Below are 17,543 nucleotides of genomic sequence, written 5' to 3'. Positions count from 1 at the left end.
TTTTGTTAAAAAAAAACAAGTAAAGGGTGATTTGTTAAGAGCTTGATAACTTTTTTTTAAAAAAAAACGCATAAAATTTGCAAAATCTCATCGGTTCTTTATTTGAAACGTTAGATTGGTCCATGACATTTACTTTTTGAAGATAATTTCATTTAAATGTTGACCGCGGCTGCGTCTTAGGTGGTCCATTCGGAAAGTCCAATTTTGGGCAACTTTTTCGAGCATTTCGGCCGGAATAGCCCGAATTTCTTCGGAAATGTTGTCTTCCAAAGCTGGAATAGTTGCTGGCTTATTTCTGTAGACTTTAGACTTGACGTAGCCCCCCAAATAGTCTAAAGGCGTCAAATCGCATGATCTTGGTGGCCAACTTACCGGTCCATTTCTTGAGATAAATTGTTCTCCGAAGTTTTCCCTCAAAATGGCCATAGAATCGCGAGCTGTGTGGCATGTAGCGCCATCTTGTTGAAACCACATGTCAACCAAGTTCAGTTCTTCCATTTTTGGCAACAAAAAGTTTGTTAGCATCGAACGATAGCGATCGCCATTCACCGTAACGTTGCGTCCAACAGCATCTTTGAAAAAATACGGTCCAATGATTCCACCAGCGTACAAACCACACCAAACAGTGCATTTTTCGGGATGCATGGGCAGTTCTTGAACGGCTTCTGGTTGCTCTTCACTCCAAATGCGGCAATTTTGCTTATTTACGTAGCCATTCAACCAGAAATGAGCCTCATCGCTGAACAAAATTTGTCGATAAAAAAGCGGATTTTCTGCCAACTTTTCTAGGGCCCATTCACTGAAAATTCGACGTTGTGGCTCGTTAGTAATGCGCTTTACAGACTATCAGCTATTCCGGACGGAATGTCGGTGTTTGTAAAGAATCTTACAGTGTGTCGAATCGATACGACTTGTCGGCGATGACAAAATAATCGGTAAATGTGTTATCGATCCCATAAACATGCAGCAGTATCGATTATGCCTTCGGACTTAACTTATAATGTGCACAATATATGGGATATGTTCGACACGAGCACTGTCGTCCGGAATAACTGATAGTCTGTAAAGCGCATAAGTCTATTCATGATGAAATGTCAAAGCATACTGAGCATCTTTCTCTTTGACACCATGTCTGAAATCCCACGTGATCTGTCAAATACTAATGCATGAAAATCCTAACCTCAAAAGAATCACCCTTTATATACGGCCGTAAGTTCGGCTGAATCTTATGTACCCTCCACCATGGATTGCGTAGAAACTTCTGCGAAAGACTGTCATCCACAACGAATTACTTGCGTTGTGGTAATACTTACCGATGGCAAGGTATCTTAAAACTTCTTAACATCGTTTTCTAAATGGTGAGTTAGTCCGTACGTGGTATATATTAGACAAAAAGTTACGAATCGATATGGACAGTATTGAAATATGGGGGTCGCTTATATGGGGGCTACAATTATAAACTTGATATGGACCAATTTTTGTGTGATTGGGGATCGATTTATCTGAGGGCTATATATAACTATAGACCGATATGGACCTAGTTAGGCATGGTTGTTAACGGCCATATAAAGGGTGATTTGTTAAGAGCTTGATAACTTTTTTAAAAAAAAAAACGCATAAAATTTGCAAAATCTCATCGGTTCTTTATTTGAAACGTTAGATTGGTCCATGACATTTACTTTTTGAAGATAATTTCATTTAAATGTTGACCGCGGCTGCGTCTTAGGTGGTCCATTCGGAAAGTCCAATTTTGGGCAACTTTTTCGAGCATTTCGGCCGGAATAGCCCGAATTTCTTCGGAAATGTTGTCTTCCAAAGCTGGAATAGTTGCTGGCTTATTTCTGTAGACTTTAGACTTGACGTAGCCCCACAAAAAATAGTCTAAAGGCGTCAAATCGCATGATCTTGGTGGCCAACTTACCGGTCCATTTCTTGAGATGAATTGTTCTCCGAAGTTTTCCCTCAAAATGGCCATAGAATCGCGAGCTGTGTGGCATGTAGCGCCATCTTGTTGAAACCACATGTCAACCAAGTTCAGTTCTTCCATTTTTGGCAACAAAAAGTTTGTTAGCATCGAACGATAGCGATCGCCATTCACCGTAACGTTGCGTCCAACAGCATCTTTGAAAAAATACGGTCCAATGATTCCACCAGCGTACAAACCACACCAAACAGTGCATTTTTCGGGATGCATGGGCAGTTCTTGAACGGCTTCTGGTTGCTCTTCACTCCAAATGCGGCAATTTTGCTTATTTACGTAGCCATTCAACCAGAAATGAGCCTCATCGCTGAACAAAATTTGTCGATAAAAAAGCGGATTTTCTGCCACTGATTTTGGTAATAAAATTCAATGATTTGCAAGCGTTGCTCGTTAGTAAGTCTATTCATGATGAAATGTCAAAGCATACTGAGCATCTTTCTCTTTGACACCATGTCTGAAATCCCACGTGATCTGTCAAATACTAATGCATGAAAATCCTAACCTCAAAAGAATCACCCTTTACTAGCACAATGTACCAAATTTCATCCCACGGCGGCGGGTTCTACGCACCGGATTGACCCGATGGATACCAGCCATCGGCCAGCGGCTGCCACCTCAGTGTACGTGTTGTCCGTTTTTTCGTGTTGGAGAAGGTGCATCCCGGGGAGCCTTCTCCGCCTGCTTTTGGTCCGAGCCGGGATAGAGGAAAACCCCGGACCATGGTACTGTGCCGTCTGCCGAAATCGAATTCACCATCGCTCGGTTTCGGTGAGGTGTAACCGGTGCATGGAATGGGTGCACTTCCGGAACTGTTCCGGCCTAACATCGCTGCGGGAGTATAGTCAAACTGACTTCGTGGCAGGATGCTGTGCCAATGACAGCAGCAGTGGGTCATCTGATTATGTGACCCCACCGACTTCTCCCGCACAACAATATTCTCCGCCGCAGCATCTTACACCGAATATTGTTGTACCAGTTCCGGAGAGTGCACCATTTTTGCAATTTAATTGCAACGGGCTCCGTGGTAAGATTAGTGAGATCGTAGACTTTATGAATCGGAAAAGGATAAGGGTCGCGGCGATCCAGGAAACAAAGCTGAATCCCACCTGCAGCCTACGACATTGTGATGGGTACAATGTCCTACGGAAGGATCGCACAAGAAATGGAGGTGGTGGCCTGGCTTTCATATTACACCGTTCCGTGCAGTATAGACCTATCACGCTTGTGCTAGACACTAATGACCCGTACATGGAATGTATGGGGGTAGCAGTTAAGTGTGGGGCTGCCGAGATAGAGCTATACAATGTGTACATACCGCCGGTTGGTAGCTGTGCTCCTGGTTATAGCCCAAACATTGAGTGGTTGTTGAGCGGGCATAACCGATTGGTTCTAGGAGATTTTAATGCCCACCATGAACTTTGGCATTCTCTCCTGGGTAATGACCAGAGGGGCATAGCTTTGGCAGAGCAGATAGACGACTCCACATTTTGCACGGTGAACGAAGAGGCCCCCACGAGAATTATGGGTGACTGCAGCAGTTCGCCAGATTTATCGTTAGCATCGCCTGGTCTGATAAATGACGTCTCCTGGCAACCCGTCATTTCATTGGGTTCGGACCACCTCCCCATAATTCTCACCATCAACCGACCCTCCGATTTCATAACCTCTGAACGCCGGACGTTTATTAATCAAAAGAAAGCCAACTGGGAAGGCTTCAGAGAATACACCGATCGCCGCTTCAGTGAGCTCCCGTCCCCCTCACATGTTCATGTTGCCCAGAGGGAGTTCCGGGACATCATCAACGCAGCAGCCGCTCGCTTCATACCCGCTGGTCGAATTGCCGAGGTGAGGCCCAACTTCCCAGCCGAAGCGGCGGGACTCGCAGACGAGCGTGATGAACGCCGTCGTGCTAACCCTGCTGATCCTAGAATCAGAGAACTAAATCTAGAGATTAGTAAGATAGTCGACGAGCACAAGCGGAACACTTGGTTAGAGCACCTGAAGCAATGTAACTTAGGAACAGGAACTGGTAAATTGTGGTCAACAGTTAGAGCCCTCTCGAACCCCTCCACAAGGGATGATGGGATTTCAGTCACATTTGGCGACGTGACTGTGACTGATCCGAAGAGGTGCGCCAAATACTTCAACCGACAGTTTGTCGAGCATCCCGAGAGTGATAGAGCGAAAAGGAGAGCCACCCGTCGTGTACGTGGTCTCCGAGCCGATGACACACCACAATTTACTGCAGCCGAAGTTACCAATGTCATCAACAGCGCGAAACCATCTAAGGCGCTGGGCCCTGATGGAATTTCAATGCTAATGCTGAAGCATCTGGGAATACTGGGAGTTGAGTACCTGACCAGACTCCTCAATTTGTCTTTGGAATCACACATTATACCCGATGTCTGGAAAATGGGAAGGGTGATTCCACTACTGAAACCGGGCAAAGATTCGAGCAAAGGTGAATCGTACAGACCGATATCCCTTCTTTCGCCAGTAGCCAAGACACTTGAGGCATTACTCCTCCCCAGCCTTGTAGAGAATTTTCCAGCTGCCCACCATCAACATGGATTCCGTAAGGTACATAGTACGACAACAGCCTTACATGCCATTTCGACACATATTAATAAGGGACTTAACTAGCCCAGGCCGTGTCACAGGACGGTCCTCGTGGCGCTTGACCTATCGAAAGCATTCGATACGGTCAACCATGCCACATTATTTGAGGACATCGAGAATACGTCCCTACCGGCAGGAGCGAAGCGTTGGGTGCTGAATTATATGTGTGGACGCCAGTCGTACGTGGAATTCAGGGACAGAAAGTCGAGACCGCGTAGAGTTAAACAGGGAGTTCCCCAAGGTGGGGTGATATCTCCGGCACTGTTTAACCTGTACATGTCCTCGATTCCACCCCCTCCTGACGGCGTCGAGATTGTATCATATGCGGATGACTGTACAATCTTGCCATCTGGGCCCAATGTTGATGACATTTGCGATCGGTTGAACGTCTACATAGCTAATCTTACCAGTTATTTCACTGCGAGAAACTTGAGGATATCCCCCACCAAATCCTCAGCCACACTATTTACTACATGGACGGCAGAAGTGCGCAGGCAGTTGAATATCAGAGTCGATGGAGTAATAATTCCGACCACAAATTACCCCAAGATTCTTGGGGTCACATTCGACAGCCTTTTTAGGTCATCTGCCCATGCCACTGCAATTTGTAATAAGCTCCGTGGTAGAAACAAGGTCCTCAAGTCACTAGCCGGCAGTACTTGGGGTGCGGACAAAGAAACCTTGCTAACTACTTATAAGGCAATTGGCCGGTCAGTGGTAAACTATGCAGCGCCAGTGTGGACACCGCAGACCAGTGATACGCAGTGGAATAACATACAAACCTGCCAGAACGTTGCTCTTAGAACTGCGACTGGGTGTCTCCGCAGCACACCCCTGGATCACCTTTATGTGGAGACAAAGATCATCCCTGTGCGAAGACACAACTACATGTTGTCAAAGCAGTATCTCCTGGGTTGTTATCGCAGTAATCATCCAAACCACCATCTTATGGATACACAACCACCACCCAGGAACGTAAGGGTTGATATACATAATCTAGAGCGCGAGATCCAGCGCTATAAAAGAGAGCCTCTAGATCAAGCAGCGTACCAGGCAGGTTTGAACAGGATTCATGAGGATACTGTAGCTGAAGCGGTGAGAAGCTACAAGGTTAATCCTGTTCTTGGAGTCCGACCACCGCCCATAGCACCGGAGGAAAGAGACCTCCCACGGCAGACTAGGGTAGTTTTGGCCCAATTAAGATCAGGCAAGTGCAGCCGCCTTAATTCCTACTTATCGGTGATTGATAGCAGCGTAGCTGACGTTTGTCCAATTTGTAATCAAGGGCCACACGACACGCGTCATCTTTTCTCTTGCCCAGCCAAACCAACCCGACTTACCACCAGATCACTCTGGACACACCCCATCTTAGTCGCAGAGTTCCTTGATCTGCCAACAAGCTGATGTACCAAGCGTATAACATGAAATGGATGAGATCACAATAAACTGTTACAACAACAACAACCAAATTTCAAGAGGCTCCAAAACCAAATCTCGGGATGGGTTTATATGGGGCTATATATAATTATGGACTGATATGAACCAATTCCTGCATGGTTGTTGGATACCAAATACTGACATCACGTACCAAATTTCAACCGAATCGGATGAATTTTGCTCTTCCAACGGGCTCCGGAGGTCAAATCTGGGGATCGGTTTATATGGGAGCTATATATAATTATGGGCCGATGTGGACCGGCCGGATCGAATGAAATTAGCTTCTTTTAGAGGACTCGCAAGCCAAATCTGGGGGTCCGTTTATATGGGGGCTATACGTGAAAATGGACCGATATGGCCCATTTGCAATACCATCCGACCTACATCAATAACAACTACATGTGCCAAGTTTCAAGTCGATAGCTTGTTTCGTTCGAAAGTGATTTCAACAGACGGACAGACGGACATGCTTAGACAGAGAAATATTACTGGGGGGTTACTCTGTATTGCGATGCGTAAGAAAATTTGTCGCGAATCGAGTAATTGGTACTCAGTAATTCGTTTTCGTATCTACCTTGCGCATCTAGTTTTCGCAAATCTGGCATCACCGCACTCTATAATGCGAAAGCGTATGTCAAACTCGTTCGTTGATCGCAAAAATCGTGCGCAAACAAAATAGCAATCGCAAAGTAACAAATATGTAAGTAAGCACAATTAAATTTTTATATTTGTATCTAAATTGTTTATTGTTTTAGGGAAAAACCAAAAAAGTTACAGACACAGCAACGTCAGTTCCAAACTTTGGTAGACTTTATGGTCTCTTCCGCAGTTACCTTGGGACAAAGTATTCGTTCAATCAAGCAGCGCGACATAGATTGCTCTGATAGTCCTAAAAGATGGTCTTGGCCGATTTGTAGATAACCACCTTGTCCAAGCAATTTCAAAGCAGCGGCCACTTTTATTGGGGTTGGAATAGCTGTGGATTTATTTGGAACGACGAGGTCGTCTTTAATAGCGTTTAATACATACATAAACGCATCTTTATTAAGACGAAATCTATAAAAATGAAATATTCGAAAACGTTTGTCACATAATTTGAGTTTCCATTTTCTTACCCGTGGTCACTTAGGGAGAGTATATTTGACCGATCTCGCAAAATTCTTCTTGTAATTCGTTCATGTTAATTTTCTTCAAACCATAACGCTATCGAATCCATAATTATTACTTTTTTGTTATAAACGATTAGCAAGTTTTAAAAGAACACGCACCGAACGGAAGATTGTTTAAAATGTTTTTATTTACAATTTTTTGACATTTCTTTTTATCATTTTCGTTATTATTTACATTGTGCAGCCAGCGTTGTCATATTTTCGCTTTATTTTGCTAAAGCGTTACCATATTTTCAGTTTACTTTGCGAAAGCGTTTGCGCAAGTGATACAGAGTACCGAATTGTACTCTTAACGCATTTAACTATCGCATCGCATTTGCTTTCGTATCGCAATACAGAGTAACCCCCCTGTTCTACAAATTTGTCCCTATGATATAGCGAATCACTTCCAGCAATATTACTCTACAGTCTTTCGACGTACAATCCCTCTCAATCCCGTACCGGACCTCGACACAAAAGTACCCGCATATATCGGGCATACAACACCTCATATATATACATTCAATGAAGGCTTCAACGCATCTCAGAACTCTGATAATTTTCATTTTACTAATACTAGGCAGATCGAATCTATTATCCAGCGCATAAACAATAAAAAATCAAGTGGCATTGATAGGATTTCCAATTTCATTATCAAAAAATTCCCCTCTAGTACGATAAACCTACTTACCAGTGTATTTAACCACTGCATTAATAATGGATACTTTCCTTCAGCCTGGAAGGTGGCAAAGATATTGCCCATCAAGAAAAAGGCCACTAGTTCTGAGCCGGCAGACTTTCGTCCAATTTCTCTTCTTTCCAACATAGGAAAACTTTTTGAACATATCCTAAAAGAAAAAATTGAAAATGAGTTCATATTCGACCCCATATCAATTTTCCAATTTGGGTTCAAAAAAAATCATTCCACTCAACATGCACTTTTCAAATTACACAACGATATAACCTCAAATCTCAGGAACCAAAACTGTACTGTCGCCATCGCCCTTGACATCCAAAAGGCATTTGATTCTGTTTGTCATATGGGAATTTTGTATAAGCTAGTCGAACTGGAAACTGACCCATATATAATAAAAATACTCTCCAGCTATTTCACCAACAGAAAATTTACAGTTGATATCCAAGGGACTTCTTCAATTTATGGCGACGTCAACAGTGGGGTGCCGCAAGGTAGCGTTCTGGCTCCTTACCTATTCAATATTTTCTTAAATGACTTTCCACATATCCATGCTGGCTCCCAAGCAATACTATACGCGGACGACTGTCTAATTTACGCCCATAGCATATCTCCGGCGGATGCACTTGGCAAAGCAACCAGACACCTCAACATCATAACTGATTATTACCTTAAATGGGGTATAACAATAAACGCTTCAAAATCCGAAGCAATATGCATAAGAAACGCATCTGGTAAATGCCCCAGGTTTGTAGTCCCTGAGAGCAAAACACTCAAACTTACACTAAATGACATCGAAATTCCATTCGAGACGGAAATAAAATATCTTGGAGTAACATTTGACAACTTGCTAAAGTTCAACACACATGCACGAGAAACTCTGAGAAAGACAAAACGTGTACTTGGGTCATTCTCTTACATTCTGGGAAACAAGTACTTCCCAATAAACACAAACGTTTGAAAAATACTAAAATTCAATAATTTTTCAAACATTTTTTCAAAGGATTAGGGTAATATTCAAGTTGAGAAATTGTTGAGAAAATCGCGTTCTCAACAAAAAACAGACATTACCCTCAACAGTAAAATTCAACACAATAGCAATAACTTCTCAATTGTAATCCTCAAATTGAAATGCATCGCTACTCAATAATTTCTCAAACAGTTTTCAATGTGATAAAAATAAAAAAATAGCATTGTTGCGAATACTTTCAAACCACAATTTGTATGAAAGTCAATCCTAGTTCTAACTGAAAGTCAATACTAAATTTCTAGAGATTTTGTAAATTTTATTATTTTTTTCGTTAACAAATATAATAATCTTAAAAATAACATTAATAATATATAAAAATAATAATATAATACCAATCAAAATGTAATTATCTTATTAAACGTATTAATAAATAAAACTATGAATACAACTTTAAATATCTTAAACATTTTTACATGTATAATTCCATTTCCTCCATAATGTTGGTGTCAAATAACTATTAATTAATATCCTGGCAATTTGAAATAATTACTATCGAGGAACTTGCTGGCTTGTGTGTTAGAATAGATTCCAGCAAGAGGAAATCACAAAATATCAAACTGATGACGGGATGTAAATTGATGTAATGCACATTTTCATCCAGAAGTTCTTGATATAGGAATTGTTGCACTTTGTTTTAATTGGTTGCACCTTGTAAGTTTTCTGAAAACTTTTCTTTGTTGTTCCCTTCATCGGTTTTTCATCGGCCAACATCTTCCAAGAATATACCATCCAATGATTTTAGTTTTCTGCAAAACAATCGAGTTTTGTGATTTCCATTATGTTTTCATTTCACTTTTTATTTTGACTTACCAATTTGTATTTCTTCCAACTGACCACGTACTTCGTGTTTTCCTCAAGAACGTTGGTTTTACAAAATTGTTGTTATTAAAATACTGGCAATTTTCAGGAACTTGATGACTAGATAATTGGAATAAATTTCCAGCAATTTCAATTCACAAAATAACAAATTAAACCGATGATGCGATGTAAATTAAACTATCGATGTGATGCGAATTATCATCCAGTAGTTGTTGATATGGAAAAGAATAAATACCACGTGTTTTTGGTTGCACTTTGATTTATGGAAACTTTCTCTTCTCGATATGCCACTATCATTTTTCATCGGCCAGTCTCTTAATGTGTCCAAGAATCAGCATCCAAATATTTTAGTTGTCTGCAAAGAGATTTGATTTTAGTGACTTCCTTAAAGTTTTCATTTCGTGTTTTAATTTTACTTACCAATTATTATAAGCAATTTCAATTGATTATTAAAAAATTTCCACATTTTTTTATTTCTTCCACGAACTTTGTTGTCCAAAGTAGTATTGAAAACCATGTGGTTTTTTCGTCAACAAATAAGAACAAAAAAAAACAAACAACAAAACTTTAAATATCTTAAACATTATTAGTAAACACTTTTGCATTTATAATTCGATTTCCTTCCTTTTGGTTCCTTCCTTTTATTAACATGCGAGCAATTTGAAATTAGGAACGTACTGGACCGCGTGTGAGAATTGATTTTCAGCAGAAGGAATTCACAAACTATCCATTTTAAACTGATAATAGCATATGAATTAAACTGACGATGTGATGCACATTTTCATCAAGAAGTTGTTGATTTCAACAATTTGTTGTTTTTAACAATTTTAATTGGTTGCACTTGTAATGTTTCTGGAAACTTTTTCTTGTCGATAAGCTACTCAATTTTCATTGGTCAGCTTCTTATTGTTTGCAAGAATGTAGCATCCAAAGATTATAGTTTTCTGCAAAGAGATTTAAATTTAGTGACTTCTTTAAAGTGTTGATTTAATTTTTCGTATTGACGTACCAATTATTATAAACTATTTGAAGCAGTTCCAGTTAATTGTCCACCTTTTTTTCATTGGTCAGCTTTTTAATGTTTTCAAGAACGTATAATCCATAATTTTAGTTTTCTGCAAAGAGATATACATTTAGTGACTTCCTTAAAGTTTTATTTCATTTTTTATTTTCACTTACCTATTTTTATATACTATTTGGTTATTTGTCTAAAATTTTCCATTTTTTTTTATTTCTTGCAATTGACCACGAACTTCGTTGCACAAATAAGTATTGAAAACCACATGGTTTTTTCGTTGCATTTTAGGGTAGTGTTTTGTCAAAGTTTTCTCATATCATCTTCAACACCTTTTCAAAGATTTCGTCAACATTTTGGCAAATTGGAAGTAATTCGCAAACAATTTGAAGATGTATTGCAGATGAGCTATTTCAAGTCAAGTTGAATTTATGTTGAAAATTATATTTACCCTCAAACTGAAAAATTGTTGCATTTGAAAAACGCTCATCCTGTGTTTATTGGGTTACCACAAAAGACAAAACTTCTACTTTACAAAGTTGCCATACGACCAATGTTGATATACGGATTTCCAATCTGGTTCACTATCTCCCCGACAGTAGCCAACGAATTGGAGATACTGGAAAGGAAAATCTTGAGGAAATGCGTCAATAAACATTATCAAAGCCGCGAAAAAAAATTCTCCAATTCCCATATTTACGAAACATCAGGGATTCAACCACTATGCAGATACGCTTTCAGCATCCAGCGAAAATTTATTGAGAGACTAGAGACACACGAAAATGAATTGCTGAGCACAATATATAATATAGAAAAATACTCTAATTGGTCTGATTTTAAATATCTTTCACCCGTTGCCATCATCAATGAAATCTCTGACAATGAATCAGCCAGTCATACTTTGCCGCAATTCTACCAGAAAATAACACCTGCGACACACAGGGGATAATTAATAATTATATACATTTTCTTCTTTTAATCTAGTCATAGAAACTATTTTCATGAACATCAAAACACAAAGTACCTGTATTATGCTCCTGCATATTCGATTAAACTGTGATATTAAGGTTAAACTATTATTATGTATTTTCTACATGTAACCGTATTAGTATTCGTCGCTAACAAAAATTGTTATTTCGTTTTAAGTGTTTTATAGTTGTAGATTCTAATTATTTATTATAATAACGCAGACATCCACGCTCTGTAAGAAACAGTAAAGGTCAAGAGCAAGCCTTATTTTCATTCATATAATGTGCAATATACGCACAATCGAAATATTTTCTATTAAGCAAGATGCTATTTTACATTATAAATCGTGTATTAGAACAAGACAGATATAGTTCTAAGTTTACCATAACTTATCGATAAGTACACATCAACTTTGTAATCGAAATGAATAAGTCTCAATAAAAATATACTTACTTACTTACTTACTTCTACAAATTTGTTTCATGTTTATAAAGGGAGGTTAAATTGTAAGGGCCGATATTGAATGTGAACCACACCTAAACGAATTTTATTTGACATTTCTCTATTTCAGACTTACTCAATTTGAACCATGGAGAGATACACAATCCAACAACGTGTTAAAGTTATCCAGACTTATTATGAAAATGGGCGTTCAAATCAAAATACATATCGCGCACCTTCATCTTCAGTGATGAGGCACATTTTCACCTCAGTGGATTCGTCAATAAATAGAATTGCCGCATTTGGGCGAATGAGAATCCAAGAGTGATTATCGAATAACCAATGCACCCACAAAGAGTGACTGTTTGGTGCGGTTTATGAGCTGGCGGCATCATCGGGCCGTATTTTATCCAAAATGAGGCCGGTCAGGCAGTTACTGTGAATGGTGTTCGCTATCGTGAGATGATAACGAACTTTTTATGGCCCGAATTGGATGGATGTGGACGATATGTGGTTTCAGCAGGACGGTGCCACTTGCCACACAGCTAACGAAACAATTGCTCTTGTGCGCAACAAATTCAATGGCCGTGTTATCTCACGTAATGGCGATGTCAATTGGCCGCCAAGATCATAAGATTTGACACCGTTGGACTTTTTTCTTTGGGGTTATTTGAAAGAAAAGGTGTACGTCGATAAGCCAGCAACAATTCAAGAGCTAAAGGATGAGATAATTCGGCACATTAACGGCATAAAACCTCCATTATGCCTCAGCGTCATCGAAAATTTCGACCATCGGATGAAGGTTTGGCACCGAGGTCGCGGCGCCCATTTGTCCGATATTTTGTTCCATACATAATTGAGTAATACCAATATATCATAATAAAATAAAATTACAATAATTTCCTAAATAGTTTGTGTTTTATTCAAAATCAACATCGGGCCTTGAAATTTTAACCACCCTAGTTTGTTTAAAATCGAAAGTTGACTTGTCAATTGACTGACCTATGACGGGAGACTATTTACAAAAATGAATAAAAACACCTTTTATATTTGTTTGAAGATAGTAGGTATATATGTATGTATTTGTATTTTAATGTAGGCATTGTTTATTAATATTATGTAATGTATTATTAAAATATATCCATATTAGTTACTAATAAATCAGTCTATAATTAAAATATTTTGTAGTATTTATATTTTTTACTTTTAACTTATATTTCTTTTTTTATATAAACATTCAAATGAATTGGTTTTCCTTTATAAATTATTCAATTAATTCCCCTGGCTACAGCAGAATTATAATTAATTAGTAGCCGTATTGTTATTTAAGATTTTATTTCATTGGGCGTTTTTGTCTTGCAGAAAAAAAAATTGTAACAAACGGCCTAAAAGGATTTTTAAACGAGTTTGATGTAAGAGGAGTATGATCCATGGTGGTTACGGCGGCACGAGAATTGTTTAAAATGGATATTCTTGTACGCTTGTGGGTACTAAAACTAATATTAAATTCTTTCTTATCTATCTTGTGTACTGAATTAAATGAAAGCTATATGTGTTACTCACTTTCCATCATCTTTCACAATGACATATTTATACAAGTTGTGATTTATTTAGGGGGGAGTTAATTGCAATGGAATTATTTACGTTTTATATTAAATTTGTTTTATTATTGTGTGTACAATAGCATTAGTATTTCTATAGGCAATATTTTCGGCTTCATCTATGCAAGGGTTAGCCTTCTTCCCCTTGTTGTTAGTTAGGGGAGAACGAATTTGGCAAAATCAAAAGGTAACAAATTCTTCTATCTCTTATGAGAAATCATTTAAAAAAAAATTACTACGAGAAGAATGTTGAACTAAAATAATATTGCAAGTTGACTATATTAAAAAAAAAATCTGATCTAATATCCCCTGCAGCTACAAACACGAACGAAAAATTTCAAAATCTGTCTATATATCATAATGAAAATATAAACAGAATATGAAATTAAAAATAGAATGCTATAATATTTTATTCAGAATGCAAATGAAGTGAGAATAAAACATTGGAAAATAACAAAAAAAAAAAAATCATAGAGGTTAGATGTATGGAGAGAGAGGTTACCTCAATATCTCAAAAAAAATCTTTATCCTAAGCTTAGTGAATTAATAAAAATGTGAAAAATATAGATTTATATTCTATTGAAAATTTTTATGATTGAGCGTGTAGCATATGGAATTAAATCAAAAGCCAAACGTCTTGCTTGATATATGTGTATATCTTTTGAATATTTCTCTGGATATATATTTTTTTTAAATCTCGAGTAATTCAGTTACAAAAATTAAACCAAAAGAGTTACTTCTTGGTCAGAAAAATGATTCTGATAGAATATGAATATAGGAAATTAAAAAAAAAATCTTTCATCAACCTCTGCCTGTAGCGTTTTCCATCCAGGACATTACTCAAACTTTGATAATATCTCGTAATTACTGCGTTAATTTAATCTAATACAAACGATTTTCTTAAACAATTATACAAAATAATGTTTAATATAACAAAAAAAAAACTAAATTTTATCTATATATGGTAACACGCTTGCTTGGTTTGTTTTGGACATTTGGAAGCTTTGATTGATTTTATATAGATTTTATATAAAATATATATGTATATATTTTTTATAGTAAATTGTGTAAAATATAGGAAAACAAGTAAAGAATAATGCATTATTTTATATTCAACATTAAGAAGAAACAAATCTACTTATATATGTGAGAAAAAAAAAATAAACAAAAAGACACAAATTAATGTAATAACGTTGTTGTAACAGAGACAAGTAATAAACTGAAATATTTATGTTGAATAGGGCGTCAAAATAAGTTTCTAACAAAGGCGAAATTTATATGTTTTTGTTTTATGTTTTCCTAACTGTTTTCAATACTTCATAAACGTCTTTAAACTAATTATTTAAACATAAATCTACGAAAAAAAATAAAATAAAATAAAACGCTGATGCTTAAACTTTGTTCTCTAACAAAAATTATCAAATATCAGTTCTGTTTGAAGCAAAAACATTATCTTCGTTTGAATAGGTATGTATGTGAATTGGTTGTTATTGATATACATACATACATAAGTTAAATAAAAGCGATGCAAGACAACATTGTTAAAAAAATAATAATAAGAAAAACTATAAGAATATATAGTGCGTAAACAAAAATTAAACTATAAAAAGGCAACAAAATTTAATTCATTACATTTTCTCCATAGCAAATCAATGTTGTATCTGCCGTATTACTGCTATTATTATATACTATGAAGTTGCTTGCGATGGTTGCCTTTCTATTTTGTATTGTATTTAAAGCTTATAAAGCTTTTGTTTTGTTTTTTTTTTTCATATTTCTACACCACATAATTTATCAAAATGAAGTAGACTTCCTTACAATATTTTATGTAGGCTTAAAACACAAATTGGCGTCCTTACATTATTATTATTAGCATATTTTTTTATATCAATTTGTTGAACGTCCGCATCACCAACCACATCGGCATAACTAATTGAAAGGATATGTGCGCATTATACCATTGCCGTACTTATGATGGTAGTTGTTGCAATAACTATATGCATTTCTCCTTTTCTATCCTATGAACACTTGACACACGCTCCTTCTACATCAAAATCAAGTACCATTAATTTTGTCTCTTCTGTGCCATTGCGTGAACCAACTGCGCATATCAGTTTGGTATCATTGGCCCTGTAAAATAAAGGACGAATATAAGTAAATATGTTCTCTATATATACAACTATTTAGAATCTATTACCGTATGCGCCAGACAACACCTCCAGAACCGCCGGAATCGAGAGATACCAAATTTCTTATGAATTCACCCGTCTTAACATCCCACAATTTAACAGTGCCATCATCTGAGCTTGTAACAACAAATCGGGAATTAAATTGCAAACAGGTAACTGCCGATTGATGTTTATTCGGACCTAAGAAAGAAAACAAAATTTTATTTAGTTATATTAATACACACTACGGTTGCTGCAACGGTGCATGATATCATAGGTAGAACAAAAAAATCACAAAACAAATCGTTATGTAAAATATGATATAGATATAAAATAGTCCAGTTAAAAAATTGCTTATTTTTATTTTATGTTATATTTGCTTATTTTTATTTTTAGGCCAATATAAAATTATTATTTTAGGCATTCGTGTAAAGATTTGCGGATCTAATTAAATATGTTTAGATATCATAATTGTTCACTTTGGATCTAACCAGATATGACGAGATATAAGTAGATATAATCCCATATATAGCAATATCTAACATAAGATCAAATTATACACAGAAAGACATTTCACTAAAATTTTTCCAATTAAAGTCTTTATTGAGTTTCAAAAAATATTCTATTAAAAATTTAATTGATTCAACAAATTTTTAATTGAAACAAAAACCGAGCACAATAATAATAGTATCAATTAATTTTTAAATTGACTTTCAATTATTTTTTTAATTGATACTATCATTTCTGTGATTGAAGACATTTCAATTAAAAAATTAATTGGATCAATTAATTTCGTGATCGAATCAGATTTTTTTTTTGTGTACACACCGAGGCACGTACACGTACCCATTTTTTAAATACATTGGTAATTTTTTGTTTTTTTTTACAATATAATAAATGTTGGCACAGAAAAAAATTCTGATTCAATAACGAATTCAACTGATCCAATTAATGTTTTAATTGAAATTTCTTTAATAACGAAAATAATAGTATCAATTAGAGGTGTGCGCGTGAGTGAAATTTCACTCACACTCACGCACATTCACGAAGCCAAATATTTATTCACGCGCGATAAGTGTCGTAGCCGCTCACACTTACGCACATTCACGAAATGAAAAGCAGTACTCACGCACGAACTACTTTTACAGATTCACGCTCACGCACTATTCACGAGACTCACGACATTTTCCAACCGGGAATGAGCAAAGGTAAAGAAATTCATAAATAAAATATAGTTCGACAGCTACATTAATTCCAGTTAACATCCGAGTAAGAATTAAATCTTGATTTTCTTCGTGAACGTAATTTTGCAGAAATTTTATTCACGCACCAATTTTATTACTCACGCACGACATATTTGTTTTAGTCCCATTCACGCACATTCACGAGAGTTGCTTGATTTTATTCACGAGTCATGTGATTCACGCGAGTTACGACAATTTCATGTCACGCGCACACCTCTGTGACAACATTTTCTATAGAAATAAAATTTTGGCAAAATTTTCTATAGAAATAAAATTTTGACAAAATTTTCTATAGAAATAAAATTTTGACAAAATTTTCTATAAAAATAAAATTTTGACAAAATTTTTAAAGATATAAAATTTTTTATGGAATAAGA

At 36.7% G+C, this 17,543-nt stretch overlaps 1 protein-coding gene and 3 long non-coding RNA genes across 5 annotated transcripts in view; 1 reads left to right on the top strand and 3 right to left on the bottom strand.

The window, feature by feature from the left end:
- Nucleotides 1-6,530: 6,530 nt before the first annotated feature.
- LOC142234399 (uncharacterized) lies at nucleotides 6,531-7,131 on the top strand. Its single transcript, XR_012721615.1, has 2 exons — nucleotides 6,531-6,737; nucleotides 6,793-7,131. It is a non-coding gene; the product is annotated as an uncharacterized LOC142234399 (long non-coding RNA).
- Nucleotides 6,757-8,491, bottom strand: LOC142234401 (uncharacterized). The gene is made up of 2 exons (XR_012721618.1): nucleotides 7,153-8,491; nucleotides 6,757-7,093 (listed from the first exon to the last, which is right to left on the bottom strand). It is a non-coding gene; the product is annotated as an uncharacterized LOC142234401 (long non-coding RNA).
- Nucleotides 8,492-9,144: 653 nt separating this feature from the next.
- On the bottom strand, nucleotides 9,145-12,088 carry LOC142234400 (uncharacterized). Of its 2 annotated transcripts, XR_012721617.1 has the most exons (7): nucleotides 11,768-12,088; nucleotides 11,564-11,672; nucleotides 10,908-11,509; nucleotides 10,738-10,843; nucleotides 10,149-10,672; nucleotides 9,720-10,083; nucleotides 9,145-9,655 (listed from the first exon to the last, which is right to left on the bottom strand). It is a non-coding gene; the product is annotated as an uncharacterized LOC142234400 (long non-coding RNA). The 2 variants fall into 2 exon arrangements; XR_012721616.1 differs by having other exon boundaries at nucleotides 10,908-11,672.
- Nucleotides 12,089-13,235: 1,147 nt separating this feature from the next.
- Nucleotides 13,236-17,543, bottom strand: part of ago (F-box and WD-40 domain protein 7) — a 38,692-nt gene continuing 34,384 nt past the window's right edge. Inside the window, exons 6-7 of the mRNA XM_075308409.1 lie at nucleotides 15,952-16,123; nucleotides 13,236-15,884 (exon numbers count right to left, since the gene is read on the bottom strand). Coding sequence (XP_075164524.1) covers nucleotides 15,773-15,884; nucleotides 15,952-16,123 — 284 coding nt within the window. The 3' untranslated portion in view covers nucleotides 13,236-15,772. The remainder of the gene's footprint in view (nucleotides 15,885-15,951; nucleotides 16,124-17,543) is intronic.

This window comes from Haematobia irritans, chromosome 4, assembly GCF_050003625.1.
Source record: "Haematobia irritans isolate KBUSLIRL chromosome 4, ASM5000362v1, whole genome shotgun sequence".
In the NCBI taxonomy this organism is placed as follows: Eukaryota; Metazoa; Arthropoda; class Insecta; order Diptera; family Muscidae; genus Haematobia; species Haematobia irritans.
This window is presented reverse-complemented; position numbering and strand designations above follow the sequence as displayed.